General features: G+C 43.6%; 1 protein-coding gene across 14 annotated transcripts in view; it reads right to left on the bottom strand.

The window, feature by feature from the left end:
• The window catches only part of LOC135056444 (ATP-dependent translocase ABCB1-like), a 194363-nt gene that overhangs the window by 33671 nt on the left and 140259 nt on the right, over positions 1 to 20433 (bottom strand). For all 14 annotated transcript variants that reach the window (XM_063961626.1, XM_063961625.1, XM_063961621.1 and 11 more), the window contains 10 exons: positions 17791 to 17968; positions 8761 to 8874; positions 7083 to 7193; positions 5616 to 5741; positions 5293 to 5496; positions 4694 to 4864; positions 4395 to 4556; positions 1800 to 2039; positions 1186 to 1338; positions 1005 to 1109 (listed from right to left, as the gene is read on the bottom strand). In XM_063961626.1, coding sequence (XP_063817696.1) covers positions 1005 to 1109; positions 1186 to 1338; positions 1800 to 2039; positions 4395 to 4556; positions 4694 to 4864; positions 5293 to 5496; positions 5616 to 5741; positions 7083 to 7193; positions 8761 to 8874; positions 17791 to 17968 — 1564 coding nt within the window. The remainder of the gene's footprint in view (positions 1 to 1004; positions 1110 to 1185; positions 1339 to 1799; positions 2040 to 4394; positions 4557 to 4693; positions 4865 to 5292; positions 5497 to 5615; positions 5742 to 7082; positions 7194 to 8760; positions 8875 to 17790; positions 17969 to 20433) is intronic.

The following is a 20433-nucleotide window of genomic DNA, read 5'->3' as shown; positions in this document are numbered from 1 at the left end:
ACACCTTTTATGTGAAAAGTGAGTCAGGGTACGCTTTCCCAGTGAAGGAGAAATAATTGATGTATGTGTGAATGTTTACAGCAATTAAGAAGATTGATATGTAGTTGAAAACGATATCACACATATATATACATATTTTTATTTCACGGTGACACCCATATGAGAGGAAAAGACATTGGGCTAGAAGAAATAGGGAACTATCAACAAAAGAAACCTTGATACGTTTGAGGCAGCCTCCTTTTATTGTGAGTGAGGTATGCTTATCTTTCCTGGCTAAAAGGGTTCAGCACGAGAGTGAGTCTGTTAAACACAGTGGTGGATAAAAGATACCTTTATGAGTTTAACCTTTCCTTTGGAAAAGTGAGTTGGGGTACGCCTCTTCGGTGAAACAATCACCTTCTTCACTGCTTTAAAGTGTATAACAACAAGAGAAACTCATGTACTGTTAAAAACTTTATTACACATTTATACAATCCTTTCTTTTCATGGTAACATCCACACGAGAGGCAGGAAGGCCTTGTTGAAGAGAATCAGAACTCTATTTACTCAGTAGAATGGAATTCATCTGAGGAACGTATTGAGAAGTACAAATCATGCTAATATTACAGTGCCTGTAACTGTTTGAGTCCCACACACTCTTTGTTTTAAATCTGTGTAAATTTAAAATTTTTGGTGAGATTCAATTGTGGTGAATCACACTACGGGCAGCTTCCAGGGCGCCATTTACAGGGGTTCACAAATTTATATTTTTCTATACCGACAAGAATTCTCCCTCTTGGGGTGTCCACGACACCCTTGGAGGGAGAATAAAACGCCACCGTGCCCGCAAGGGGCTCTTTTGCGCTCGCCCCGCTGCCAGCATTCTGGCGGTCAGGATCCCGGCGCTGGGATCCCAAGTGCCGGCAATTCATACCACACCCCTTCATATATATATGTATATATGTGTAAAGTTTCATAAAATAAAAGTAATTCTAAAGGCTAATAAACATAAAAAGCATACATACCATGACAATGTATACTATTAGACTGATCACTCCCAGCGCAAGAAACATAAGGGAAAGCAAGACAGTCTTTTGACTTTTTTCTACTTCATCTGTGATGCTGAATGACTAAAATGATAAAAGAAAAAGGTATAAAAGACGTCTCAGAGCAACATGTATTTTGTGCACTTGGATAAAATCTTACCCCAATAATTTTCCCAAACATGACTGCAAAAGTTGGGTATATGCCTCCAGATATGGCTGCAGCAATCACACCAATGACTATATAGAACATTTCAGGTTTGTTGAGTGCTAGTATCCTACGAAGAGAGAAATTGGGAAGTTCCTCTTCCACAACCTGTTTGGAAGAAATTATAATATTATTATTTATTTCTTATAGAAAATTAAAATATTTCAAATGTGCTGCTATCTCGCCAAACAGCCTCCCTTGACACACCAGGTCCCCCTGCGACTTTGCTCACACTAAGCATCTGTTTTACGTCATTTTAGCCCAGAAATGTGTCTTATTTGCAATGCCATGTGATTGAAGCGAAATCTGTATACAAAAGTACTACAATGCAGCAACCGCAACCTTTTACACACCGAGTAAACACTGCTTCGCATCACATTACAACTAAGACACATTTTTTGGCGAAAAAGATGCCCAATACTAGCAGAGTCGTACAGGACCTGTCGGCTCAGTCACGCTGCATGGCATATTGAGGCTAGGTATATGAGGACATCTGTAGTAAGGATGACTAGCTGTGGTCCAGTTCTGTTGCTAAAGTATAGTAATATGTACTCGGTTATGTGTTTTACCCCATTTGCTTTGGCGGTAGACTTTTTGGACTTGGATTTCCTTCTAGAAGATCTTCTACTTTTCCTCTTGCTGGAATGCCTGTGCAAGTTATCTCTGCTTATGATGTCCAAGCCATTAGCAATAATTTCTGGAACATCTTCAGTGACTTTATCCTCATATTCAAATAGTTCTCCTTCTTCCTCGTCTTCTGTTTCCATGTCATCATCATCTTCTGTTTCCTCTTCATTTTTTTCATAATTCTGTGATTTAAAAAAAAAAATGAATGGAAACAAACAGAGTGAGCCTGAATGAGGTAGGCTGTCGTCAGAGCCGGCCCTAACCAATATGATGCCCTAGGCAAGATTTTTAGGCTGGTGCCCCCTAGCACCACCGCTGGTTCCGCCTCTGACCTTGCACCTCTTTCCCAGCACCATCATCCCTCACCCATAGCAGTCCTTATTTTGGTGTTTGTACCCCCTATATTTTAAATAGGAACAGTTGCACATTTGGCGCACAGCCCAAAAAGGGGTGTGTTTTTGTTGGCAAGGGGCATGGCCACACAATAGTAACCCCAATTCCAATTATGCCACACAGTATTGCAACTTCATTCACATTTGATCATGCGATAGTGTTCATAATTCATATTACATCCCACAGTAGTATCACTTTACCTTATATACGTTACTCCTCACAGTAGAGCCCCTTATTCACATTACATCACACTCTATTGCTCTTTATTCAAATTAGACGACACAGTAGTGCCCTTTCTATATGCAACGCCACATAGTAGAGCACCTTATACACATAATGCCACACATTAGTAATGCATTTATACATATAATTCCACACAGTAATGCCCCTTACACATATGAGACTCATTAATAATGTCCTTATAAACATAATGCGCCTTACACATTATGACAACCTTTATTAATGCCCTTTTACACATAATGTCCCTTACACATAAGCTGCACATTATTAATGCCCTTATACACATAATGACACACATAGTGCCCCCTACACATTTGCTGCACATTAGTGCCTCTATACACATAATGACACACATACAGTAGTACCCTTTAATGCATTTTTACATGACACACATAATGCTCCTTACACATATTCCGAACACTACTGCACAACCAACCCACTCACATGCACACAGCACTCACACTGCCACTAACACTGTGACCTCTGCCTCTACTTGGATACAGATGTGTCCTCATAAATATTGCCTCAATGCTAACATCTGGCACCTTTTTTTTTAATGAAAATGCATCTTATTTGCATTGCTATGTGGCTGGGATGCACAAGCAGCTTCTGCTGATTAAAATGATATGTGGCATGCCTATATACTTTGTGCGACTGTGGCTGTATCTGCATATGAAATGCAACACACAGAATATAGGCATGCCGCATATCATTTTAATCAGCAGAAGCTGCTGATGCCCCTAGGCATATCAAATGCCCTAGGCAATTGCCTAGTTTGCCTATGCCTAAGGCCGGCTCTGGCTGTCGTATTGTGGCCTAATCTAGACGGAATATTACTGCCATCAATTTTGCAGCCTTAGGTGGGTTTTTATTTAAATATACAGTATCTGTACAGATTACTGCCATATACAGTATCTGTACAGATGACTGCCATATTAAATAAATGTAGGTGTTCTCACGTAACCTAAAATAAGTAAACAGCACTATTACTATCACAAGGGGTGGTTACCAACTTACCACTAAAGCAGGAGGATATCGAGCATGGGTCGCTTTGCAACCAACCAGCACCAGGTTACACCAGGCTGATGTGGCCATATTAAAGTAGGGAAACCCTGGTAAAATGTGTACCCAGTCCCAGACTATGACCTAGTAAGTCTTCCCAAAGAATTCACTAAGAAAATCAGGAAAGCAACAAAAGAAGACACTCCCAGGGCAAATCTCATGCTCAATAGCTCGGAGGCACATCCTGACAACCTTTGGCCAATGGGTGTCACTGTCAGGGTAATAATTGTTAGTCAATGTCGATTAAGTGTTGGTGTGGAACATACTCCCCTTTCAGAATTTTAAACCATTTGCAGCCTGGTCAAAAAATACGTGCCCCTCACCCGCCCTTCGAGCAAACAAGCCCCATGCTGAAGAACACTGCAGCTCATTCTTGCAACCCAGTGTATGGGTCAGGGTAATAGAAAAAATTCAATAGACAAAAGAACATCAAGTTCTGTCAAACTACAAAGGCCTGCTGGAGCAAAGAGAAATAGGAGTTTATAAATCCATATTCAAATCAAAGAAGTTGGGGGAAAATTAGGTTTTCCTTAACTACAGACAAAAGCCATACAACCACAAGTGGGATTGGGTTCTGTTTGTATAAAGACTGAGCTGTGGACATCAGGGCTGGTCACTAGCAACTCCCTCCATGTCACTATTTTAGAGCTTGTACACTTAACCACTGATCCATACTTTTTAATCAATTTTAAGACTTTTCATAAAGAAAAATTGAATTTTTTTCTAACAGTGCTGTTTACAGCTTTTTTTTCTAATTTTGCATATATACTTCTTAAATGAGTGACAAAAAACAAGAATATTTTATATACAAATGTACCCCGAAAAATAAATAAAAACAATACCTGCAGCATTACAAGAGAATAGTACACCCCTTTCTTCGTCATCAGCTCTTCATGGGATCCTTGTTCCACCACAACGCCATTGTGAAATCCAGCAATGACATCAGCCGTACGGATGGTGGATAGCCGGTGAGCTATCACAATTGTGGTGCGGCCAGCTCTAGCCTTATGGAGAAAGAGAATATATATCAGAAATATCACATTTGTTATACTGCACACAAAACACCCAACATATAGGACAAAAACAAACATCTTCAGGGATTAATGTAATAGAAGAATTAAATAATGTGGCCTGTGTGTACCTTATCTAGAGCATTCTGCACAATACTTTCACTCTGTGTATCCAGAGCTGATGTCGCCTCATCCAGCAGCAGGATTTTGGGATTACGTACAAGAGCCCGAGAAATAGCTATTCGTTGCTTCTGGCCTCCACTGAGCTGGGCTCCTCTTTCCCCCACCATTGTGTCTAACCCCTGGAAAGAAAAATATTAAATAAATCAACACATAATTCTCTTGCAGAAATTATCTGGGTATATAAAATACAACTGTAGGTTATAAAGAAATAATTTCAATGCTATATAGCCATGATGAGTAACCTGTGGCTCTGCTGGTGAGCAATAAAAAACAGTTTGCAATGATTCAGTCCTAATTCACCAGCAGCTGGATAACCCCAGGTGGCACTAGGGGTTACTAAACCTAAAATTCTAGTTGGCTTATATAAAAGAGCTGAAAAAAACATTCACAATTATATGTAGAGGTTTTAAATAGATCAAGATATCTAGGTATTAAAATTAAATGATATATTTTTGTGACACCTGCCAGACAATGATACATTAAGACTAATGAAGCACATCTGTTCTTGAATAGGATGATGCAGTTCATATAAGCAATGTTATCTTACATCTGGAAGCTTAGATATAAAGTCATAGGCGTTGGCTTCTTTGGTAGCTTGATCTATCTCAGCGTCTGTAACATCCTCTCTACCATAGCGAATATTTTCTCTGATTGTCGTTCCAAACAAAACAGGCTCCTGGCTGACAACGCCAATATTTTCTCGTAACCACTGCACATTGAGTGTCCGTATGTCATGTCCATCAACCGTCACCTAGGATCAGTAAGCACACATTTCACCACATAGTGTCCCAGCTCTGACTTCAGAGGTCCATTGATGAAACAAAAATCTATCATTAATATTAGCGGGGGGCTTATGAAACAAACACTTACCTCCCCTATCGCAGGGTCGTAGAATCTCTGCAACAGCTGAATTGTGGTGCTTTTTCCACAACCACTAGACCCAACGAGAGCAACAGTCTTTCCAGCTTGAACTTGGAGGTTCAGGCCCTTTAAAATCTAACATAATAATAAAAAATAAAAAAATAAAAAAAAATAAAAAACTTGTCATCATTATTATTTTCTGTCAGTTTTGTTTAGTTGATGATCAGTTGTACAATATCATATCATATACTGTGCAGGTTTCTGATGTATATTTAATTTGCATGGGAGTAAAGCACTATATAAGAATTGTTGTTATTATTTTGAAAGCAGACTAAGAAAAAGCAGCCTCTCTACATTCCTTTTGTGTTAATATTTGAATTGTTCTATTTTACAACTTAACTTTTTTTTCGGAGAGCAACATGACTTTGTGATCTGCAACCATACTGGATTTCACGTTATTACGAAAAAGTAATGTTGTGTAAGGACAAAAAATGGCTGGTGCAAGAACAGGCCATATAAATAGATAATAATCATATGATAAGCAGACATTCATTGTACAGAAGATCTATAAAGAACACATGCAAACAAGTGAGTCTAGCCTGCACCATATGTACACAGTTTGTTAGGAATTTAAGAATCATGTTTGGTCGATGTCACATTTTTCAGAGATAAAGCAGCAATTTTGCTAATCAGGAATTTACTAATGACCAATTCATAGACCAAATCACAGCAAATGACCATCAAACCAAACATGGTTAAAATAACATTGGTACCAATGCAAATCACAAATATACTAAGAATTGTATTTGCCAAAACGATCAAATTTGCACCAAAATCACAACACATTTCAGGAAAACAATGTGTTTGTTTTAAAAATCATGTTTGCATGTGAAAACCATTTAATTAATAAAATCTATATCAGGATGATATAAAATGCCACCAAGTCAGCTGCAGCTCTCTCTTTCTGCTCACAAGCATGGCTGAGGATATTTAGTCCTGTGCACACGCCTGCCAACACAAACGCCACCAACGTATGTGTTATTGGTGGTTTGGGGGCATTTTTATAATAACTTGGTGATGCCACTGTAACGTGCAAATTCTGAACAATCAGAATATGTTTGCAAATTTCACTGATTTACTTAGAATTCAGGTGCGAGATTGAGTTTAGCAAATTGACATTCAAGTTCCACTGTATCCACGATTTCAGTTGCAAAAAACAACCAATACGACGGATCTCACACACACCATTACATGACTAGTAACACCATCAAATGTGCGTTTTGCAGTGCAAAACATTCTGACGATAAGGTGTAATAACAGATCACAGCCCAATGTGATTGTTAGTAAATTTCCCCTTAAAAAAGATGCCCCTATTTTGTACTTGACAGTCTGCTCCTACAGTATATACAGTAACCCCTAGTATCAAAACAGGTCTAGACATATGCATTGTTCTACTTTGAAATTATTAATACTCACTTGTATATCAGGTCTACTTGGGTAGGAGAAATGGATATTCTTAAACTCAATGTGTCCTATCAATTTATCTGGCTTGTGTCCTTCTTTAGAACTACTGTCTATTGGTCGATGCTGGAAACAAAAAAAGAATGCAGTAAAACGCCAAGAACCAGTAACAAAACTTTAATAAAATATTACCAAAAAACATATGACATGTTCAAGACCATACAGAATAAATATGGATGTGAAAACATTTTGGCTCTGTATATTTTATTAACAATGTTCTTGCTTTAAAAATCTACAGTATGCTTCAATATTATAATGTAAATATTAAATAAAAGTAAATAAAGCTACTGCACAACTATGTGTTAATTGTTCTTCTTTTCGTTTTTTGTCACCGTTACATCTAGAGAGTGAGATACTGTTAACGCATACACACACACATATAAACACAAGTTATACATACTGTATCTGCCTCGCATTTGTGGGCTACTTTAGACCCAGGAGGGAACCAGGGCAGGTACGTTTGTTTGACTTGCATTATATTATACATATAATATATATATATATATATATTATACATACACACACGCAGAGATATATATATATATATATATATATATATATATATATGGTGCAGAAATGGTGGCACTCACGGGTCTTGCAGTCAAAGGTAAAACGGACACAGTGGTCTCAAGTCTGGATCAACGTTTCGTTAATTTAATAACGTCATCAGGATCCTGATGACGTTATTAAATTAATGAAACGTTGATCCAAACTTGAGACCACTGTGTCCGTTTTACCTTTGACTGCAAGACCCGTGAGTGCCACCATTTCTGCACTGTGTATTTGGTTGAAAGACCTACTTGGGAGGCACCGGGGCACTGAGATTTTTAAGGTGGGAGTGCCGGCCATTCGATTTATATATATATATATAAATATATATATAATTATGATTTATAGGAAATAGTTATTTTTTTATGTTGTATTGTTCTGTGCAAATTATACCTTTTGATTGGTCTTTCTCGTCCATACGTGATTTTGTAGTGTATCCTATCCAACATATGCAGTTTTATTTGTTAAATGTGTTAAATGTATGTAGAACCTTCTGTGTAATGCAGGCTTACTAGAAAATCAGAAGACATGCCTGGGGCTTTTATGTGAAAACCAACATATACTGTAGATGTGTTCTCCCTCATCGTTGCTGCAGTCACATTAAATTGCCCTTCTAGTTGCACCTAGTCGTGACCGAGTTTTCTAATGACTAACATTGGCCAAGTCAAAGGGGTGTAGTATGATTTGCCGGCGCTTGTGATCCCGGTGCCCAGCCTACCTGTGCCGGGATCCCGACCACCGGAATGCCGGCAGTGGTGTGAGCGCAAAAGAGCCCCTTGCGGGCACGGTGGCGTGCGCCACGTTATTTATTCTCCCTCCAGGGGTGTTGTAGACACCCCAAGAGGGAGAACAGTTGTTGGTATACCAGCGGTCGGGATTCCTTCGCCGGTATGCAGAGCGTCGGACTCCCGACAGCCGGTGTATCAAGTGCCACCCAAGTCAAAGAGATGCCCAGCGCTGGCCAAGTCACACAGGAGTTGGCGGCTCTCATGCGCCCTGTGTGCTGTGACTCACAGCGTACGGTGGCTAGATCAGGAAGGACACATCTGCATAAAGCCTTTTTAAAGTGTGTGATTCACTTTACCTTATTGATTACTTTGTAGACTTCATAGGCAGCTCCACGTGCATTGGCAATACTCTCTACGTTAGGAGCTGCTTGACCGAGGGAAAAAGTTCCAATGAGCACTGAAAAAAATACCTGTTGAGATGAAGAAATATGATCATGGACTATGTACATATGACACAAGATTTAGGTCCCTCAGAGTGACTGATATCTCCCTGGTCATACATTGATAGATACTAGGGCGGCCATTGCTCCAGAAAAGTTCACTGCCTCCCCCAATATCGTAGATAAATTCAATTCAGTTTTGAAATGGAAGCTATGGGCATGCCCTACTCAACCTTGCCGTCCTCACCCATGCTGCTATGGTTCCAGTGACATCAATAGGTCACTGATGGCACTGGAGCTTCAGCCCAGCATCTCTATCTCTCACTGAGGGATCAATGTATGCTTCCCCCAATGTATGACAGCCGCAGTATGTGCCCATAGCGCACCTGTCATTACCGGCACTGCTATCTATAAGATAGCACACCTATATTGTGGGGCAATGTATGAACAGTCAGCAGCACAGACCTTTCTGACACCTGCAGCTATCGATTTCAATAGCTGCAGGTGTCGATGCCCTATCTCCACAGCAGGGACAGAGTTGTCCCTGGTTGTGGCGGGTGCTGACTCCGTGCTGCATGTGAGATCTCATGTGAGTAGCGAGAGCTTGCACATGCGCATTGGAGCCGGCCGGGCAGGGAGACACAGCACATCAGCACTAAGCTAATGCACTATGTGCTCAGACAGGCATCGCTCCAGCAGTAAAGATGATCATACATCTTGGAGTGGCCTCAGTAATGAGGTGAAGCAGGAAGTGTTATAGCAGCACGGATTCCCCCCTGAGTTACCTTCATTGTCTCAATCCCAACATATAAAATAACTTGTTATGTATTAACTGAGGGGTAAATGTATTACCCTCCGTTATGGGAGAGAAGTGGAATCAGCACACGTTATATGCACTGATACCGCATCTCCCCCATATATTACAGGGATGGTGTGAGCAAGGTGATAGGGGCACTGCTATCTCCCCCTCTCTGGCATCCAAGATCTCGACACTAGTCCTTTCTACTTCACCTCGGTAAAGAGGCGAAGCAGGAAGATCGATACCAGCACTATGTGTCCCGGAATCATACAGTTACCACTGAGTTCTCTATATTCTCTGTATTTCAGTGAGCTGAGTCTTCACCATTTTTAACCTCTTCCCCTATTTTGCTTCTGTACCCATTTGCCCTTTTCTTTTCTGTACCTCCTATTATCTAATCAAAATGATTAAGTAAATCAAAAAATTACAAAGGAAAATAAACTGAACACTAGGGTCCAAATATAACATCCCGTGTGGGAGGCAGCGTGATTTCGTTGAGATAGTCACTAGATTTAAAGCGCCATTTAATTTAAAGGCAAACCAGGTCAATTTTGCCTTCACAAATTGGGAATTCAAATCTACTCACTATCTCTCTGGAATTGCGCCGACTTAGGCATATCACTGACTATTACATTTGGCTCTAGGTGGCTGTATGCCAAGGCATAGAGTATACAAAAGGACAGGGAAGAGTGAGTCATACTTCCCGATATTCTGGCTGCCCTGTGTGGGAGGGGGCAGCCAGGTCAGCAGAGGGAGGGGCGTGTGTTACGGTCTCCTGCTCTGTGCTGCCACGTCGTCATGGCAACCGGGAGACAAGTGCTAGCGGAGTTACCTGAGCGTAGCTGATACTCCAGTTCGGGTCTTTTGCTGTGCAGTGGTTACAGGCTCTGTGCACGGCAGGGGATCCGGTGCTGGTTTTTGTGCTCACAGTCTGTGAGGTCTGAGTGGGGCGTGGACAGCACCTGCTATATAAACCCTCAGGTTAGGCAGATGCTGCTGAATCTTTGTTGGTTAGTCAGTTCCTGAAAGCTAGCTAGTACTGTGTAAACTTTGTATTTGTTTGTTGCTTACTGCAAATAGGCCTTGGGATTTGGTATTACACTGTGCCAATCCAGACCTAGCAGTAAGACTGGAGTCAGTCGTTTAACCTGCTGGGGTTCTTTTGCTAATCTGTGAACCTAGCAAGTTTGCGGCTGTATTCTCAGACTTGCCTGGCAAAATCCTTTCTCACTGTGCAAGGTGTTCAGGTGTCAGTTTAGTGGCAGTAAGCTGAACCAGTGCACTGCAAGTGAGGACTAGGATTGTGGAGACTCTCCTTGTGTCTATTATTCCATCTCTGACCAAGGAGTTTACTGCCACACCCGTTGGTAACCCTTTAGGGTTTTGCTGTTGCCCTTAGCAACAGCATTTCGGGTTCTCTACGTATTAAATCACTACATCTCGCTTCTTTCCATCTGAGCATTCCTAATACTAGGGAGACACCCAGTTTCTTAGCCTTTGGGCTTCTCTGTTCACTTTGTGTTTATTTTGTTACCCTATCACCTTCTGTGTATGTAATGTCATATTCCCCAGTCTGTCTGTGAGTTCATTTGTTTTGCATCCCTCACCGTTCAGACACCAGTACATTCCTGCTGGCACCGGTGTGCATAACATATTCAGCAGCCTAATACTCCTGTTGAAATTTTGTGGGAATATGGAGCATACCCCTCAAAATACTTTGCAACAGGTGGTCGATCAGGTGCAGGTCCTGACTCGACAATTTAATGATTTGTCCATTAAAATGCACACCTCGCAGGCCGCTGGCGGAGCTCCCGCAGCAGCAGTACCTTCAGGGGTTAAGGAGCCGAAAGTAAACCTCCCGGATCGTTTTTCTGGAGATCGCTCGCAGTTCTTTTGTTTCAAGGAGAGCTGCAAGCTATATTTCCAGCTTAGGCCTCAGTCTTCTGGGTCGGAGATTCAGCGGGTGGGCATAGTGATTTCCTTGCTACAAGGAGACCCACAGGTCTGGGCATATGGGTTGCAGCCTGACTATCCGTCGCTTAAAAGTGTTGATGCTTTTTTTACGGCACTGGGCATGTTGTATGATGACCCTGACAAGACGGCCTCAGCCGAGGCTCAGATTTCGATCCTTAAGCAAGGGCGAAGGCCAGTTGAGGTTTATTGTACGGAGTTTCGGAGGTTGGCCCATGATACCCAGTGGAATGACCCAGCCCTGAGACACCAGTACCGAAAAGGTCTTTCTAACCAGTTAAAAGACCAACTGGTACAATATCCCTTGCCTGATAGCTTGGATCAGCTCATGCAGTTATCCATTCGGGTGGATAGACGGCTGAGAGAGCGCAGGCTTGAAAGGGAGACCGAGGTTTCCTTCTTTCCCAAGGGAACCTCAGACTCTGAGGAATTTTCTGAGGAGCCTATGCAGATTGGGGCTACCCGCCTCTCCTCGCGTGAGAAGACGCGGAGGAGACAGCAGGGGTTATGTTTGTACTGTGGGAATAAAGGTCATGTGGTAGTATCATGCCCAGAAAAGACAGAAAACTTCAGGGCCTGAGGGTGATGGGAAATATCCTGTCAGGTCAGAAGTCGGAATTACCCAAGAAGACTTTTATCATTCCGGTGACCTTAAAGATCCTCGGTCAAACTGTCAAGACTGAGGCCTTTGTGGACAGTGGGGCCGACGGGGTTTTTATGGACCGCCAATTCGCCCAGAAACACTCTGTTCCCTTCGTACCCTTGGCATTGGAAATTGAGATTTGTGGGTTAAACGGGGAACCATTATCCCAGGGTAAAATTACCTCTTGCACTAGCCAGATTTCTTTGTTTATTGGAGCCACACACTCTGAAAAATTATCCTTTTATGTGACTGTCTGTACTTTTGCCCCATTGGTGTTGGGGTTACCCTGGTTAAGGGCCCACAATCCTCAATTTGACTGGGTCTCTGGGGAGATTCTTAGTTGGGGTACTGATTGTTTCAGGAGTTGCTTGAGCCTTCCAGTCAGGCTTTCGCAGCTAAGTTTGCCAGGATTGCCAGGATGTTATGCAGATTTTGCGGACGTGTTCTCCAAAAGAGTTGCAGAGGTACTACCTCCCCATCGCCCCTATGACTGTGCCATTGATTTGTTGCCGAATGCTAAGCTTCTCAAGAGCAGGTTGTACTCCCTGTCACGTCCTGAGACTTAGGCTATGGCAGAGTACATTCAGGAGAACTTGGCTAAGGAATTTATCAGACCTTCACAGTCTCCAGTTGGGTCGGGGTTCTTCTTCGTGGGTAAAAGGGACGGTTTGTTGCGACCTTGCATCGACTTCAGGGAATTGAACCGTATCACGATTAAAAACTCATACCCACTGCCTCTCATTTCGGTCTTGTTTGACCAGCTTCGTACTGCCACCATTTTTTCTAAGATTGACCTACGCGGTGCGTACAATCTAATCCGAATAAGAGAGGGGGATGAATGGAAGACTGCCTTTAATACCCACTCAGGGCATTATGAATATTTGGTGATGCCTTTTGGGCTCTGTAATGCCCCGGCAGTCTTCCAGGACTTCATGAACGATGTGCTCAGGGAATATTTGGATAGATTCTTAGTTGTATACTTAGATGACATCCTAATCTTCTCCCATTCCCTGGAGGAACATCGGAAGCATGTACGCTTAGTCCTCCAGAAACTCAGAGACCACCGGCTTGGGGCGAAGCTGGAGAAGTGCGAATTTGAACTTCAGCAAATCGCATTTCTAGGATATATTATCTCCCCAGAAGGTTTCCAAATGGAGGGTTCCAAGGTACAGGCAGTCCTGGATTGGGTGCAGCCCACTAGTTTGAAGGCGCTTCAGCGTTTTCTGGGCTTTGCGAATTTTTATAGACGATTTATCGCTGGATTTCCGTCTATAGTGGCGCCCTTGGTGGCACTCACTAAGAAAGGGGCGGATGTTGCTCACTGGTCTTGTGAGGCCAAAGCGGCTTTTGCCCGTCTCAAAAGGGCATTTGTCTCGGCCAAGGTGCTGCGACACCCAGATATAGAGCGTCCTTTTGTGGTGGAGGTGGATGCCTCTGAGATGGGTATTCGGGCAGTGCTCTCTCAGATGGGGGTGTCTGATAATCGCCTTCATCCCTGTGCTTACTTTTCCCGTAAATTTTCGCCTGCCGAGATGAATTATGACGTGGGTAACCGGGAATTGTTGGCTATTAAGGATGCACTCGAGGAGTGGAGACACTGGCTTGAGGGGGCTAAGTTTGTGGTCTCAATTCTCACCGACCATAAGAATTTGGCATATTTAGAGTCAGCGAAGCGCCTCAATGCCAGGCAGGCACGATGGGCTTTGTTTTTTGCTCGCTTTAATTTTTTGATAACATATCGCCCTGGGTCAAAAAACATCAAGGCTGATGCGCTCTCGTGGAGTTTTGCAACAATCCAGGAGACTACCGAGGAGCCATTGCCCATTGTGTCCCCATCATGTATTAAAGTGGGCATTACCCAGGACCTCTTGTCATTAGTCCTTAGAGCACAGGAGCAGGCTCCTCCAGACCTTCCGGTAGGTCTTTTGTTTGTGCCTCCTAGGTTAAGACAGCGAGTGTTCCTGGAATTCCATGCCAAGAAGTCGGCAGGTCACCCGGGTATTGCCAGAACTCGGGAGTTGCTATCTAGGGCGGTGTGGTGGCCCTCGGTGGCTAGGGATGTGGATCAGTGGGTTCGGGCATGTGACATCTGTGCCCGAACTAAGACTCCTAGAGGGGTTCCTGTTGGCCCATTACATCCACTCTCTATTCCATCTAAGCCATGGACCCACATTTCAATGGATTTTGTGGTGGACTTGCCCAAATCCTCGGGGATGACAGCCATCTGGGTTGTCGTTGACAGGTTTTCGAAGATGGCGCACTTCGTTCCATTGGTTGGGCTGCCATCGGCCAGACGCCTGTCTGAATTTTTTATGCTGCATGTTGTGCGCCTCCACGGGTTGCCACTTGATGTGGTCTCTGACCGCGGATCCCAGTTTGTGGCCAAATTCTGGAGGGCATTTTGTTCCGATCTCCAGATTTCTGTCAGCTTGTCGTCAGGCTACCATCCGCAGTCTAATGGGCAGACTGAAAGGGTGAACCAGTCCTTGGAGCAGTTCCTCAGGTGTTATGTCTCCAAGTGTCAGACTGACTGGGTGGCTCATCTGTCCATGGCGGAGTTTGCCTATAACAAGGCGGCTCACTCTGCTACAGGGATCTCTCCCTTCCTTTGTGTGTATGGGCATCATCCTAAGGCCAATTCTTTTGACCCCCTGGACTCCACGCCTGGTGGTTCCTCTGTGGTTTCGGTCCTTAGAGGTATTTGGAGGAAAGTGAAGAAAGCCCTTGTGTCTGTCATTAGTGACCAAAAGGGTTTTTGATAAGCGGAAAAGACCCTGCAGTTTCAAATTAGGAGACTTCGTCTGGTTGTCTACCAAGAATTTGAAGTTGAGACAGCCATCTCATAAGTTAGGCCCCCGGTTCATCGGTCCTTATAAGATCACTAGGGTTATCAATCCGGTGGCATTTCAGTTAGATCTACCCCGTTCTTTGGGTATCAATAAAACATTTCATTGTTCCCTTTTAAAACGGGCGATTAGTAATCCTTCTTCCAGTGGAAGACCTTCCCCTCTTCTGATACGTGGCCAGAGGGAGTTTGTTGTTGAAAGGATTCTTGACTACAAGATGGTTCGGGGTCGGCTGTCATTTTTGGTGCACTGGAAGGGGTATGGCCCGGAGGAGCGGTCGTGGGTGGGCAGTTGTGATCTTCATGCCCCCAGACTGTTACGCTCTTTCTTCTCGCAGTTCCCCGATAAACCCGGTGGTAGGGGTTCTTTACCCCTCGTCAGAGGGGGGTACTGTTAGGGTCTCCTGCTCTGTGCTGCCACGTTGTCGTGGCAACCGGGAGACAAGTGCTAGCGGAGTAACCTGAGCGTAGCTGATACTCCGGTTCGGGTCTTTTGCTGTGCAGTGGTTACAGGCTCTGTGCACGGCAGGGGATCCGGTGCTGGTTTTTGTGCTCACAGTCTGTGAGGTCTGAGTGGGGCGTGGACAGCACCTGCTATATAAACCCTCTTCTCAGGTTAGGCAGATGCTGCTGAATCTTTGTTGGTTAGTCAGTTCCTGAAAGCTAGCTAGTACTGTGTAAACTTTGTATTTGTTTGTTGCTTACTGCAAATAGGCCTTGGGATTTGGTATTACACTCTGCCAATCCAGACCTAGCAGTAAGACTGGAGTCAGTCATTTAACTTGCTGGGGTTCTTTTGCTACTCTGTGAACCTAGCAAGTTTGCGGCTGTATTCTCAGACTTGCCTGCCAAAATCCTTTCTCACTGTGCAAGGTGTTCAGGTGTCAGTTTAGTAGCAGTAAACTGAACCAGTGCACTGCAAGTGAGGACTAGGATAGTGGAGACTCTCCTTGTGTCTATTATTCCATCTCTGACCAAGGAGTTTACTGCCACACCCGTTGGTAACCCTTTAGGGTTTTGCTGTTGCCCTTAGCAACAGCATTTCGGGTTCTCTACGTATTAAATCACTACATCTCGCTTCTTTCCATCTGAGCATTCCTAATACTAGGGAGACACCCAGTTTCTTAGCCTTTGGGCTTCTCTGTTCACTTTGTGTTTATTTTGTTACCCTATCACCTTCTGTGTATGTAATGTCATATTCCCCAGTCTGTCTGTGAGTTCATTTGTTTTGCATCCCTCACCGTTCAGACACCAGTACGTACATTCCTGCTGGCACCGGTGTGCATAACAGCGTGGCATGGTATCAGGGGGAGTAGTGGGGGTGAATGATGTGACTCAAGTGATTGCGTCATCATGGCCCCACCCCTGCAACACAATGTTGAGATTATTGCCATTGAGAGGCAGAGTCATGATGGTGCGATTGTGTCATCTGCAGCCAGTGCAGAAAATGAGGGGGAAGATGTACTTTTTTTAAATTAAGTATTGTAACACCTAGCAGCTTTCAGACGGCACGGTTGCCATCAATATCCACTGACTAGGACGGATGCTGTTGTGTGTGAAAGTCACTGACCATGGGCAAAAAAACGGATGTCTTTTTGCCGTCCGGGGAAAACCGGCTAGTGTGAAATAGCCCTTATTGTGCTAATCACAGTCCGGACTGGTAGTCCCACAGGGGGGAGGAGTTTTCTCCCTTGAGACTCCAGCCCTGTGTAAGCAGCAGGCAGGGCTTCCAATACAAAGCCACTGCACCAGTAACAACTCCTCGTCAGGCACACGGAGAGACAGTCTCCTGCTCCCTGTTGTGCCAGTCCTGCACCAAGGAGAGAGAGAATGAAGACACAGGATAGGGATCGGTCTCACAGGAGAGAAAGGGGGTGCAGGGGGACCCGAGCTCACTAAGGATGGTAGAGCAGTGGTGGATTTTTACTGGGAGGGGGGCTCCAGTCCCACAGCCCCTAGGTAGAATCAGTGATAGTGCAGTACTAATGATTACACAGCCCAGCAATTAAAAGAATTGTTTAGTTGCAAAGGATACTTCGAGTTTAGGGCATTTTGGGGTTGCTGAATTCAAAAATTCATGTAGGTTTTTCAAATTGGCTCTAGCTCTTGGGATAATGGATATTCTCAATTACTAGGGAACTTGGCCAAAATGAGTGTATATGGGATTCTACCGGAACATTCTAGAAGGTAAGACACGTGAATATTGTAGGTGTTCCCATCACAATCATTCTACAATATTCGTCCTCCATATATAAGTGATCAGCCACTGGCAGTTGAGCAGTGTGCATGGTCTATTCTGTTTTTCTTGTGTCTCGTCCGTGTATCTCAAAAAACAGAGCCAATCTACCAAAACCAATGTCAGATTCAGAATCAGCACCACAAAATTACCCCATAATCGATCTAATATAATTGACACTAAAATCAGTGTTGATCAGTGTTATCCATCAGAGTTAGGTTCCTACTGTACTTGTCTGAGAGACTAATATTTATTATACGCAAGCACTAGTATATAATAATATGTAGATGCTTTATAAATAATTGTTAATCATAATTTATAGAACTTCTTAGTTCTTACCACATTGCATTTGTACATACATTTATAAATGTAATATGTTTTGAATCATAAATATTAGCAAAAATTAAGTCTAATTAATAATCCTTAAAAATGAAGTAAAAGGTGCCACTTACAATGAGAACTTTCCCAATGCTGTATGTTTCTGGCTCATCCACTGTTAGTTTGGTTCCATACCAGAAAGCTAAGGCGTATGCTCCAAAGATGAGGAACTGAGTGAGCCCCATTGATACATTAGTAGTGATTGTCTTTTTTATTCCCACTTCTCTTGCATTTCTCAAATTGGCTCTATACCTGCCAGGAAAACAAATATACATAAATGTAGAATGTTCCAAAGAACAAAGTCACAAACAAGTCAAAATATACGTTATGGTAAGAACTTACCGTTGATAACGTGATTTCTCTTATGTCCACAGGTATCCACAGGACAACATTGGGATATTGTCGAGCGACAGCGAAAATGGCACCAACACGGTCACGAGCTTTCTGGCCTCCCATGATGCATTGGGGCCTCCACTATATAGTCCCGCCCACTGACTCAGTCAGATCAGTTCTTTCCACAGCGATTTTAGGCAGGAACATCAGGCAGAGACCTGTTTAGGCGATAAGAACACACATGCACACCCTTCCATACAAGAAGGAAGAGGTTTTAGTGATTGTCTAGATCCTCAAATCAGATGCGTCAGGGTGGGATCCCTGTGGATACCTGTGGACATAAGAGAAATCACGTTATCAATGGTAAGTTCTTACCATAACGTATATTTCTCTGGCTGGATCCACAGGATAACATTGGGATTCCCAAAGCCATTTTAGTGGTGGGGACGCTCCTGATTGCACAGGAGGACCTTTCGCCCGAAGTCTGCGTCATGAGAGGCAAAAGTATCCAAGGCATAATGTCTAATGAATGTGTTTATGGAAGACCATGTGGCTGCCTTACATATCTGTTCTGCTGAAGCACCCTGTTGTGCTGCCCAAGAAGGACCTACCTTACGTGTAGAGTGTGCAGAGACATTAGCCGGAATAGGGAGATCTGCATGAGAATAAGCTTCTGATATTACCATTCGGAGCCATCTCGCCAGCGTCTGTTTACTAGCAGGCCATCCTCTTCTATGGAATCCGTAGAGGATGAAGAGAGAATCTGTTTTCCTGATCGCACTAGTACGATCTATGTAGATTCTTAAAGCCCGGACCACGTCCAGCGACGCTTCTCCCGCAGATAGTCCCGATACCTGAAAAGCTGGGACTACAATCTCTTCATTCAGGTGAAACTTTGATACCACCTTTGGAAGATAGCTAGATCTCGTTCTGAGAACTGCTCTGTCTGGAAAAAACTTAGGAAAGGAGACTTACACGATAATGCTCCTAAATCTGACACTCTTCTGGCTGACGCCATTGCCAGTAAAAAAAGAACTTTAACCGTTAACCACTTAAGATCTGCTCTCTCAAGTGGTTCAAACAAAGGATCCTGGAGAAATTTAAGAACTAAATTCAAATCCCAGGGAGCTGCAGGAGGAACAAATGGAGGTTGAATATGTATTACTCCTTGAAAAAACATACGTACATCCTGTAAATCAGCAATCCTCTGCTGAAACCATACAGTTAACGCTGAAACTTGGACCCTCAAGGAAGCAACTTTCAACCCTTTATCCAATCCTGCCTGAAGGAAATCCAAAATCCTAGCTACTTTAAAAGATCTCGGATTGAAATTTTTTCCAGTACACCAATGAATATAGGCTTGCCATATTCTATGATACACATGGGCCGAAGAAGGCTTTCTTGCTCTAAGCATAGTTTGGATTACTTGTTTCGAAAATCCTTTAGCCTCTAAGATAGAGGTTTCAACCACCACGCCGTCAAAAACAGGCGATCCAGATTACTGTGACAACAAGGACCCTGCATTAGCAGATCTGGACGTTGAGGGAGCAGTATCGGTGCTTCCACGGACATTCTCAACAGATCTGTGTACCAATGCCTTCTTGGCCAAGCTGGAGCTATTAGAATGATCACTCCTTTTGCCTGTTTTATCTCTCTCACTACTCTGGGTAACAGAGATATTGGAGGGAACAGATATGCCAGCTGAAACCTCCATTCTACTGACAGTGCATCTACAAGGACCGCTCCTGGGTCCCTTGTTCTCGATCCGTACTTCGGAACTTTGTTGTTTAGACGCGACGCCATAAGGTCTATCTCCGGTAGACCCCATCTGTTCACCAGCGTCTGAAACACTTCTGGGTGTAGTGCCCATTCGGTTTCCTGAATGGTGTGCCGACTGAGAAAATCCGCTTCCCAGTTTAGTACACCCGGGACAAATACTGCTGACAATGCTGGGAGATGGAGTTCTGCCCATTTTAGGACGGGAGTTACTTTCTCCATCAAACTCTTGCTGAGAGTTCCTCCTTGATGATTGAGGTATGCTACTGCCGTCGCATTGTCTGAGCGGATCTGGACCGATCTTCCTTGCAGACTGTCCTTTGCCCGAACCAGAGCCAAGTAAATGGCCCTTATTTCCAACAGATTTATCGGCAGACGACTTTCCCTTGCGGTCCATTTTCCCTGGAACCATAGGCTTCCGAGTACCGCCCCCCAGCCTTGCAGGCTGGCATCTGTTGTCAGGACTTGCCACTCTTTTATCCAAAAGGGTCTCCCCTTGTTTAAATGGTCTGTCTGTAGCCACCACGCTAGAGACTTTTTTACATTTACTGGATTCTTTATCATCTGCTTCTTTATCGTCTGATGATTTCCGTTCCATTTGGTCGGAA

Source organism: Pseudophryne corroboree, chromosome 3, assembly GCF_028390025.1.
Source record: "Pseudophryne corroboree isolate aPseCor3 chromosome 3, aPseCor3.hap2, whole genome shotgun sequence".
Taxonomy (NCBI): Eukaryota; Metazoa; Chordata; class Amphibia; order Anura; family Myobatrachidae; genus Pseudophryne; species Pseudophryne corroboree.
This window is presented reverse-complemented; position numbering and strand designations above follow the sequence as displayed.